Source organism: Fukomys damarensis, unplaced genomic scaffold (genome assembly GCF_012274545.1).
Source record: "Fukomys damarensis isolate Sample0158 unplaced genomic scaffold, DMR_v1.0_HiC HiC_scaffold_30, whole genome shotgun sequence".
Lineage (NCBI taxonomy): Eukaryota > Metazoa > Chordata > Mammalia > Rodentia > Bathyergidae > Fukomys > Fukomys damarensis.
Window position 1 is genome coordinate 68,228,157 of NW_022900942.1, and position 10,721 is coordinate 68,238,877.

General features: G+C 55.2%; 2 protein-coding genes across 2 annotated transcripts in view; both read left to right on the forward strand.

The window, feature by feature from the left end:
- Gnal (G protein subunit alpha L) overlaps positions 1-10,721 on the forward strand; it is a 67,646-nt gene that overhangs the window by 48,592 nt on the left and 8,333 nt on the right. The window contains exons 6-8 of the mRNA XM_033757423.1: positions 8,753-8,807; positions 9,658-9,731; positions 10,669-10,721. The exon at positions 10,669-10,721 is cut by the window's right edge and continues 1 nt beyond it. Coding sequence (XP_033613314.1) covers positions 8,753-8,807; positions 9,658-9,731; positions 10,669-10,721 — 182 coding nt within the window. The remainder of the gene's footprint in view (positions 1-8,752; positions 8,808-9,657; positions 9,732-10,668) is intronic.
- Chmp1b (charged multivesicular body protein 1B) lies at positions 797-3,374 on the forward strand. The gene has a single exon (XM_010639020.3). The coding sequence runs from the start codon at positions 844-846 to the stop codon at positions 1,609-1,611; it is 768 nt and encodes a 255-aa protein (XP_010637322.1). The 5' UTR covers positions 797-843; the 3' UTR covers positions 1,612-3,374.

The window sequence follows — 10,721 nt, forward strand, 5'->3', positions numbered from 1 at the left end:
GCAGTGTGTGGGTCCTGGCCCCTCTGTTCTCTTTCTGCATAATTGGAAACGACAGCTCAGGCTGTCAAGCTTGACTGTGAGTGAAGTTCCTCAGATATTTATAGAACTCAGAAGGCAGAACCGCATCAGGAAAAGCCGAGCTTCTGTCAGATGCCCAGGACAGGTGTGGGCGTGGCTGCTGGCACCTGCTGACGAGCTCGGCCTCTGCTGAGTCTGGGGTTGAAGGCATTTTCACCACGCATCAGCACAGTCAGGCAGCCCAGCGCCCTGGCCAGTGACTGCTGTGGGGCTTTATTTTGTTTAATGCATAGTTTGGGGTCCCTGAGAAGGTGGAAATTACCCACGTAAAGAAACTCAGCATCGGCCACAGATCCAGCTAGTATTTAGCACCCTGGCCAGTCACACTTACAAAAAACCGAAAAGCAGGGGACTTTGGGAGGCCGAGACAGGAAGATTGCAAGTTCAAGCCCAGCCTGAGGGACTCAGAGACAGAGAGACACCTTTTTGATGTTTCATATTATATCTAAGGAACTTTACTCACAGTCAAGTTTGAAGGCTAAAGCTTCGGAATAAAAAGTAAAAAGGCTGGAGCTGCAGCACAGGGCGAAGGTCCGTAGTTTGAACCATGAGTAGTTTACATGCAGGTCTGTACATATCCTGCCTGCGCGAGTAGATGTATCCCTAAGGAGGCGCCCGTGCACCCCGGTCTTGTGCATTAGCTAATGATGTAATCGCCCTTAAAACGGCGAACCCAGCTCGAACAGCTCCCGAGATCCGCGGGGCAGCGTCTGCGCAGGGGCAAGGGAGTCTAGGGGCCGGTGGGCGGGCCCAGCGCTGTCGGTCATGCAGGCCCCGCCCCGGCGCCGGTTTGACGTCACCGCCTGCGCCGCTAGCCGCGGAAGCAGGAAGTGGGACCAAAACAAAGGAGCGGCGACCGGGGTAGACCTACCTTCCTTCGTCTCCTCTAGGCGCGCGCCCGGCCAGGTCGGCGAGTCCCCCAGCCGTCCCATTATGTCCACCATGGAGAAACACCTGTTCAACCTGAAGTTCGCGGCCAAAGAACTGAGCAGGAGTGCCAAAAAATGCGACAAAGAGGAAAAGGCCGAAAAGGCCAAAATCAAAAAGGCCATTCAGAAGGGCAACATGGAAGTGGCGCGGATACACGCCGAAAACGCCATCCGCCAGAAGAACCAGGGCGTCAACTTCCTGAGAATGAGCGCGCGTGTCGATGCGGTGGCCGCCCGAGTGCAGACGGCGGTGACCATGGGCAAGGTGACCAAGTCCATGGCCGGCGTGGTCAAGTCGATGGACGCGACGCTGAAGACCATGAACCTGGAGAAGATCTCCGCCCTGATGGACAAGTTTGAGCACCAGTTCGAAACGCTGGACGTCCAGACGCAGCAGATGGAAGACACAATGAGCAGCACGACCACCCTGACCACTCCCCAGAACCAGGTGGACCTGCTGCTCCAGGAGATGGCCGACGAGGCGGGCCTCGACCTCAACATGGAGCTGCCGCAGGGCCAGACCGGCTCCGTGGGCACCAGCGTAGCTTCGGCCGAGCAGGACGAGCTGTCCCAGAGACTGGCTCGCCTGCGGGACCAGGTGTGAGGCGGGACGGGCCCAGGTGTGCTGCGCAGATGCGCTCTGAGCGATACGTGCCCTGGAATGTGCTGGAGACTGAGACGCCCTTCCGCCTGCCTTTGGGTTTACAGCAGAGAATTCCTTTTCCCTTAACTGGATCTTAAAGTTCTGTATCGCTTGTGATGATGTGTATTTTTATACCTGCCTTCTAACAGAACTAGTTGAATTGGTGTTTCTGGGTCTTGAAAATTCTGAGTTATAGTTCCCACATACTCAGTTTCACATTTAAAATTATCAGAGTGAAGGGTTTTTTTGGTTTTGTTTTGTTTTAGTATGATTGCTGATACACGAGATGACAGGTGGTACATAAAAATTAAAGAAGAGAATTGGCTATTTAGTTTGGTTTCATGCTGTAAACACCTGCAGCTTGCTCAGTGGACGGTGCTGTCTCTGTATAGCCTTTGTTTTCCTCTATTTTTCTTTGTTTTTGCCATCAAGCTACACTGCAATTAACTACTGATTCATTCTCCTTTTACTACAATTACCTTATGAAATTTTTCACTAATACTCGCTGTTTACATTCTCTGAGTTTTTCATGTGATAGTTGTGTAACTGAAAAGCCACATAACTTCATTTATTACAAGAAAAATTTAAATGTGTTCATTTATATTTTCTATTTAAGAGTTTTTAAAAAGTCTTAGAAGGTTTAACATTGGGCAATTTCTAGCTATTTTCCTATGTCTACGCTTTAGGCTCCTGATGAAGTATGTTAATTAGCATGGCATTTGTATTATACACCTAACATTGCCAAAGAATTGTTGATTGTTTTGGGGAAACCCTGGGACTGTGTGTTCTTAGGTTTTGTTTTGATTTTACCAATCAAAAACAAATAAAATTAGAACTGCATTTTAAGTTCTAATTATTTGCATTCATTGTTTTGTCTTAAAGCAGCAGTGCTTTAGAAATTTCAAAACTATAACATGAGTTGGAATGTTTTAGCCATGCAAATCCTGCACTTGAATCTGCATCCAGCCAGCTTGCAGCTGGGAGGAAGGAGAGTTGGGATTGGAAGCAAAGACAGACAAGGCGCAGCTGTACTGCATCTGTACCCCCTGCCACCCCCATGGCCGTGCATGTCTCCAGATGCTGATGTCAAGCTGTGGCCACCCCTTTCCTCATGGCCACAAAACATGGGGAGCAGCAGTTGGCTTTTTGCTTGGTGAGCACGTTAAGCTAAGTTACGTACTTACAGCTTTCTTAGTCTCCTTCCTTGACTGGCAGACTTCTCAGTAAGAATCCCAGTGTTTGAAAAAGTAATCGGTTCTCTTCCAAGTTCCTTGGAAGTGTCATATCCACGTGTTCATCCCTGTAACTTGTTTTCCAGTGTGAATGAGTGAAGGGAAGAGCTTGCAGGTATGTGCGGTCGAGGCCGCTCAGCACCTCTGGTGGGCCCTGTGGCAGGCAGCCACGTGGCCTCCCCCACATGCGCAGACAGCTGTGTAGGTGCATCCTGTGTCTTAGGCCGCTTGGGCTGGAAAACTTCATCACAGCCAACAAAATAGCTTAGTGTCACTGACTCCTTTGATAAATGAAGACCCTTTTATAGTGCATATATTCCCATCAAAATCTATTTTGTGAGTTGAAGCAATGCTTGTATATGCTTGAACTTTCTTAAAATGTTCTTTTCATACTATATAAATGTACATTTTTATGAATCAAATATCAAAGCACTACAGGCCCATGGATTATTTCCTTCTTTTTGGAGTTGATGTAATGTTGAAATGAAAATACAGAAATTATTAAATAAATCATTGTAAGCTGCATGTTAATTGCATCTGAGTATGGATCGCACTTAGGGTGTTTAAGGGCTGGTATGTAGTTTAGGGGAAGAAGACATGCTTAACATTTTTAAGGTCCTGGATTTGATCTCAACATTCCCCCTCAAAAAACAATTAAAAAGCTCTTTAAGAAAGGAGTTATCACAGATAGATTTGGTTCAGAAAGCATGCTGATTTCCCACACATGTTCTCAGTCTTAGCACCAGAATTCTTGTTCAGCTAGCATAGCATTTTCTTGCATATTCCTAGGAGCCTTGCCTATTACTCCATTACTATAGTTATTTCTCCATGGCAACAAGATTCAGCTTCTTTTGAAACTTCCCTAGACTGGAGACAGATCTAAGTTACAGAACAGTTAACCCAAGCATACCAGGACAATGGGTAATCTTCATGCAACTACTGATACTACTTTCAGCCTTCTTTTATTTTTCTGCCTTCAAATGCAGTTTCTAACCTGGGTTCAGAATTACTGGCAAGAGAACAGAGTAGACTGACACACAAACTCTTGTCCTCTATGCCAGAGACTCTTGCTGTGAGTCTCTAGTACTCACCTGCCCAGTGTGTGATGTGCAAGGTGAAGAAAAACTTAAGAATTAAAAGAGAAAGTATGGGTCTCTCCCACCAAATTTTATTATTCATCAATCAGGGTAAAGGCAAGGCTTTGAAATCAAAGTGTTTTCAAATTAGAAGTGAGAGACAAAATATATGGCTGTAATGGGGCACTGTCCTTCAAGCTACAAGGCACTAATAGCGGGGAGGAGTCTGGGTGCGATTCCTCGACCTCAGCCAGGACGTTGTCTGGTATCGGCCCACAGCCTCACAGGCCGTCTCTGGGGCCGTGGTTCAGCGGGGAGCTCATGTTAACCTGCGCACTTCGGCGGTGCTCAGGAGCTGCTTCTGTGAGTCACGGAGCTTCAGTCAGATTTGCTCCTTACAGTGAGCGATCGAGGGGTTTAACACTGCAGCGTGCACTGCTCACGGCGTGCTTTGGGCGCAATCCGTATGGCGGGCTCTGGCCCCTGTACTCAGAATTTAGTGCAAAATCCCAAATGTGCACTGTCAGAGAACTCTAAATCTGTTCCTCCTGAAGGGGGGGCGTGCAGGGCTGTGAAATATAGGCCAGGAGAGGACAGGACACGGTCGAGGCTGCTGAGAAAAGACACCCCGATAAGCACGGGGCTTGGGGACTGGCCAGGTGCAGAGCGCTGGCCTAGCGTGCGAGGCCCTGGGGTCCAACCCAGCACCTGTCTGAGACCTTATCCTGGAGGTAGAGTCCAGGTCAGTGAACCAGGGCCCAGCAGGGAGGCGCTCCTGCTGCAGCACCCACATCGCCCCCTGGAACCTTTGCGCAGCCACAATCCAGGGTCCACGGCCTGGGCCCCAGCAGTGCAACTAGCGAACAGGCCTCTGTGATTGTGGGTTTAGTTAATTGCCCGGAATTAGTAAAAAGCCTGCCTAGTTTCCCAATTTCATTTTCTACATCAGGTCCACAGGGAAGCCGGCAAGTTTGCCACAGCCTGCACTCTGGGCCTGGGCTGGCAGCTTGCAGAGGGGCCCCTGGCTGCATCGCAGGTAACTCGGGCCTCTGCGATGCTCCCCAGACAGTGCTCCCTCCTGCGCCGCTGTTTGTCCAGGTCCTGCCTCCCGCGATTTGTGCGCCGCCCCTCTTCCCAGAAAGGTGTGGAGACAGAGAAGCCCTCAAACAGTGAGGACACAGTGAAATACAAAGCAAAACAGACCAGGCACCGACTCTGTAAAGCTTCTTTCTAGGGGCTTAAAAAACCATACTGCTGCTCTTCAGTGTCATTTGGTACAGTGAAGTAGCTGGGACATGAACAGGAAAATAAAAATGGACACGGTGTAAAAATGTCCTCAGGATGAACACTGGAGATCAGTGCAAGCTGGCGTGGTGGCACAAACCTGTAGTCCCAGGTACTCAGGAGGCTGGGGCAGGAGGATCCCAAGGTTAAGGCCAGCTTGGGCAACTGATCAAAACCCTGTCCAAACAAAACAAAGAAAGAAAGGGAAACATATTAGTGCAGTTTACATTCTTTATGTGTTTTGCACCTCAACTTTTAAGAAGGGCCAAAACCTTAATATAAGGCAGTACACCATGCAGTCGACCCCATAAATGCCTAGCGGAAGGGACCCTTGTGTCTGTAGCAGCTGGAACTGGCATCTCCGAGCAGGTAGTCTCAGGTTTCCAAGAGAAAAGTGGGTCTCGGTGAGAAGCCAGGATAGCAGGTGTGCAGCTGCCTACGGGAAGCGGGGACACAGACGCCTGGGAACGGTCACCCGGGTGGAGAGGAGCACAGTACCCGGTGGTGTTCCCAGGAGACAGCTGCACACCCAGAGCAGCGGCCTGCGGAGGCCCCATGCTGCGGGGCTTTGCTTCCACGTGACCAGTAGCTGTCCCTGATATCTTAGTACCCTGGGAGGAAAAACCCTGAGTTAGTGTCAGGAACACAGAACAGGTTTGACTTCACCTCGATAGTTTCAACTTATTGTATTTTTTTCACAAAACGATTTAAAATGCATTGCAATTGCATTCACTCGGTGCTTTCTCACATCCCGTAGTGTAATGACACAGCAGTGGTGCAGCCGTGTTCGCCTTTTCCCGATGGTCCCTGTCCCCGATTCATGTCCTGCAGCCTCGGGTTATTTCAGTGTGAGAGCAGACCACAGATGGGACGTGAACAGTGGCGATTTGGCGCGGTTTTTTGTGTGTTTGTTTGGTACTGGGGATCAAACTCAGGACCTTGTGCTTGCAATGTTATTTTATTTTTGTGGGGCTTTGGGGGAGTGTCTGTTGTTGTTGTTTGCATTTTGCCGATGTCAAACAGAGGGATCTAACTGATGAGATAAAAGCATTTCTGCAGGGCCAGGGATTTGGCTCTGCGGTGCTGCTGCCTGCCTGGCAAGTGCAAGGACCCAGGTACCCTCCCCGGTACCAACAATAAACCTTTCTGCAAACATGAGCTCCTCCGTTTGGCCAGAAGCAGTGGAGATTGCTGTGCGTCCCTCCAGTGCGCAGGCTCCAGCGACTGTCCGGCACTGACTGATGTCATTCTGCACGCGCGGGTCGTTTTCCGCGGGTGTTCACAAGGGGACTTCCTAGATTTGCCTCACGGTTCTACTTAGCTCAGCACAGCTTCATAGGGAGACAGTGTTGCGGCCCTTTTGGCGTCAGTCACTCTGGAATTCCCTGTGTGATTCCAAGACCCCGTGGAACCCATCTCCGTGGTTGCAGTCTTCAAGGAAGTTGTTTTGTTTTGTTTTGTTTTTCCTGTTACCAGGGATCGAACTCAGGACTTTGTGCTTGCCAGGCAGGCAGGCGCCACTGAGCTACACCCCGGGCCCTCAGGAGGCTCTGCAGCTGGCTCGGGCATCGCCCAGTGCCAGGGCTAGAAGGAACTTTGGAAACCCACCTGGAGGAGAGGGCAGGAAGATGCCGCCCCTCCCTGTGCCTTGTGTCCGCATCTCAGATCCGTTCTGGAGGCTCCCGCTGCTCTGGAATCAGCGCGCTTCTCATGTCCATATCTCACTCTGTCCACTTAGCTGCTTCTTACCCTCCGGATGCTCTGTCCACCCTGTGCCTCCCGTTTCAAGTTGGCTGCTTCCTAAACACAACAGCAGCAGGCCCCGGATTTCATTTTCAGTTCCTCACGGCCACTCCTGCTCAGAGCTGACCGGTTTCTGAGTCCGCATGGCTGAGCACTGCAAGTCCCTGCCAGAGCACAGTGGGTCCCAATGCGGTCATCAGGAGTACGGCATACTCCTCACCCCTGGAGCCTGGGTGTCCGGCTGGGTCTGAGCACCTTCCTGCCACTCCACCCCAGGCCCAGGGCAGTCTGGAGCTCAGGTGTCCTCCCTGGCGTCCCCCACCTTCAAGGCCACCAAACCCTAGGCCAAGACTGCACTGTCCAGTTCAAAGCAGGCCTCGGGCCAGGCGGGACCCACTCCTTCCAGCCTCTGGGCTGCTGTAGCAGCTGCCATGGTTGGCAGTGTTTGTTTAAAGAGGCTTCCAGCAGGTCAGGGCCGGCTGGCGTCTGGATGGCCCTGTCCCCTGAGCCAGATGCTGCAGTCTGCCTGGAGGCTCCCTGACTCTTATGTCTCCAGGCCAGGGCAGCTGCAGATCCTCTGCAGAGCCGGCCCCCGCTGGAATCCCACCAAGGGAGCTCCCTGCTGACTGTGGAGGTCACAGGGCCACTCTCGCCTCTGCCAGCCACCCCCACCCCCTGCAGCCTGTGCACCCCTCACCTGTGACTGCCCTGGTGTGCTAGGACGCAGGTGCCAGGCGGTCACCACTGTTCCAGGCTCATCCTGGGCAATGGGGCCTCGTGAGCATCTCGGAAGGAAGTCGCTAAGGTGGCCAGGGGAGGTCAGCAGTTGTTCTGTGGCTTCAGCCGTGCTGATCATTAAACGGCCCGGTATGGCACTGGTTGGAAATTGCAGTTGCTTGAGTACACGCTGGTCCGGGACAGGCCATGTCTCAGGGACAGGAACAGGGATAGGCAGGGCTGGGCCGTGGTGTCCTCTCACCTTCGCTCTGTAGGCCTGGCTCAGCCCCGCCCATCACCCGGCCAGGGGCAAGGGTCACGCAGACTTGCTAGGTCCTCCAGAGTCCAGCTCCTGGTGGTGTCAGTGGCCCCGCTCACCAGTCTCTTCGGGGCCTGACCCTGCTGGGCACCTGCTCACCCCATGGGCTGGGTGCTGGGGACATGGGAGCCACCAGGCCCAAGGCTACCCTCTGGGTCTCGTGTCCGAGAGAACAACGCCAGGCCCAAGGCCACCACAGAGACATCCACCATGCCAGTCACCCGCCGCCCAGGGTCCCTGCCCCTGCCCAGCAGGGAGGCTGGGACAGACACACCGTCCTCCCCACACACTGGCACCCGGACACACCGCTGTGCACGCTGACCTGCGGTTCTCTCTGGCACTCCGTGGCCTGCAGGGGCACCTGCCCCCTTCCGGCTCTTCCCTCTTTCCGACTCTGTCGCCCGTGTTTGCAGCACACACTGACCATTTCTCGAGGGGAACTGGCGTGGACGCAGCACACCGCCGCGCCTTTGCGTCCTCTTCCCCCGCTCCGCCTCACGTCCCCTTCCCCTTCCTACTTGTCACTGTGCTCTCTGTGCCAGCCGAGGAAGGGCCCGGTGTCCCCCCACCCGGAGGACTGGAGGAGGTGGAGGAGGACGATCCTGTGTGCTGTGCCGGGCACCATGGGTGGGAGGAAGGCACAGCTGGGCCTCTAGGGCGTCCCGTTCGTGTGGCCCCATCCCAGGGGTGGTGCCCCGAGAACCGCTGACCCTGACCGCACTGTCTTGCAGCTTTCTGGAGAGAATCGACAGCGTGAGCCTGGTGGACTACACGCCCACGGACCAGGTATGCAAGCCCCGTGCCGCTGGGACCGCTGTGGCTGCTCCTGAGTGAGTTAGGGGCCCTTCCCCGCCTTGCGCCTCAGGCTGCCAGTGTGGGAGGAATTCCACGCACGACTGGACAGCCTGACTCCCACGGCCCCCGAGCCTCAGACCCCTCTCAGGCCGCTCCTCTTGCTGACCCGACACACCGGGCAGGGCCCAGAGCCACCCTGGCCTGAGCTGGAACCAAGCGACCCTCCGTGTGTTGGGAACAGAGGCGAGGGAGCCCAAGCAGCCTAGGAGGGGCCATCTCCCCTCAGGCGGCCCCCACTGCCCCAGTGGCGGGGGCCCAGGGATCTGGCCTCCCCTGAGTGACTCCTACACGGCTGGAGAGCAGCCTGAGGTCCCGGTCTTCTCACCCCGGGCTGCGTCCTAAACTATCCTGGATGTGTAGACGTGGGGTCACCTCAGGTTCCCGGGTCAACGTGCAGGTTCCGGGTGCACCTGGGTAAGAAAATAACCTGGCGCCCGCCCTGCACACTGGGTGTGAGCTGTGTGGCTCTGGGCTTTCTTGTCCTCCTGGGACCACCCCGTCTGTCTGGCCGGGTCACAGGGCAGGGAGCCCCGACCACAGAGCCCCTTCCTCCCCCACACCTGTGGGGCCGCGGCTGGACAGGGTCTTCAGAGCCTTCTCCCCTCCCTCGGACACGGCAGCCAGCAGGGTGGGCTCAAAGCTTTCTTGGTAAAAAGTCTCAGGGGAGATAAAGGCAAGGATGTGGGGGTCCCCGGGTGGAGGCCCAGAGTGATCCTGAGTTCTCAGCCCCCTGGATTTGCCCGTCTGCTTCCTGCTTACCGGCCGCTGGCCTCTCCTGCAGGACCTGCTGCGGTGCAGGGTGCTGACCTCGGGGATCTTCGAGACGCGGTTCCAGGTGGACAAAGTGAACTTCCAGTGAGTGCGGCGGGCCGGGGCGGGCCCTGTGGGGCCATCACTGTGGCCCCTCCCTTGCCAGGCAAATGAGAGAAGGCCCAGAGGAACCCGGGCTCGGCTGGGCCAGGAGCATGAGGCCCAGGCAGCGGTCCTGCAGCCCTCGGGGTCTTCCCGCCGCCCCTGCAGACCCCCAGCTAGCTAGTCTCGTTTCCCCCTTGTCCGTGCACAGAGCCTCTTACATGCATGCTCGTCCAGCCCCAGCCCCCACGCTGGGCTGCAGGGCCCCACCCAGCCATCCAGGGCTCAGTCAGCCAGACAGCAAGTCTCCCTGACACCACCCACATCCCTGTGGGCTCCTTGCCACCCCTGCACCGTAGCCCTCCACCCTCCACCACCCTCCTCTCCCCTGCACCTGCTGCCTACCCTCGCAGCTGGACAGTATTGGCATCCTCCAAGGTCACTAGCTTCTCACCACAGTGCCTTTGCAGGTCCCATCCTTGGAGCCCTGGACGCTGCCAGGGCCGAGCAGACCCTCCTGTGTGCTCTGAGCTCCTGTCCCAGTGGCATCCACTCCCGGCACAACACTGCCTTCAGGATGTGCAGCCCCTGGACCCGGCTACTTCCACTCTGTCCTGGCCAGGGGTCCACTCTACATCAGGGACCATGCAAGTGTCCTTTGTGCCACTGAGCACTTCTCACGCCCTCAGGTCCCTCAGGGAGCCGGTTAAGGTGCCTCATCCCTGCGTGGAGCTCACAGGCGTGGCTTTAGGGAGCGGCACAGTGTCAGAGCCCACGGCCTGTGACAGCAGAGGCCCAGGGGAGAGCAGAGAGGACGTGGGCAGCAGGGATGGGGCTGGGAGAGACCGAGGCCACGGGGACAGGCGGTGTGGACGGCCACGGTGAGCGGCCACACACCCGAGAGCACGGAGCGCCAGCTGACGCCCGTGGCTCCCCACAGCATGTTCGACGTGGGTGGCCAGCGCGACGAGCGGAGGAAGTGGATCCAGTGCT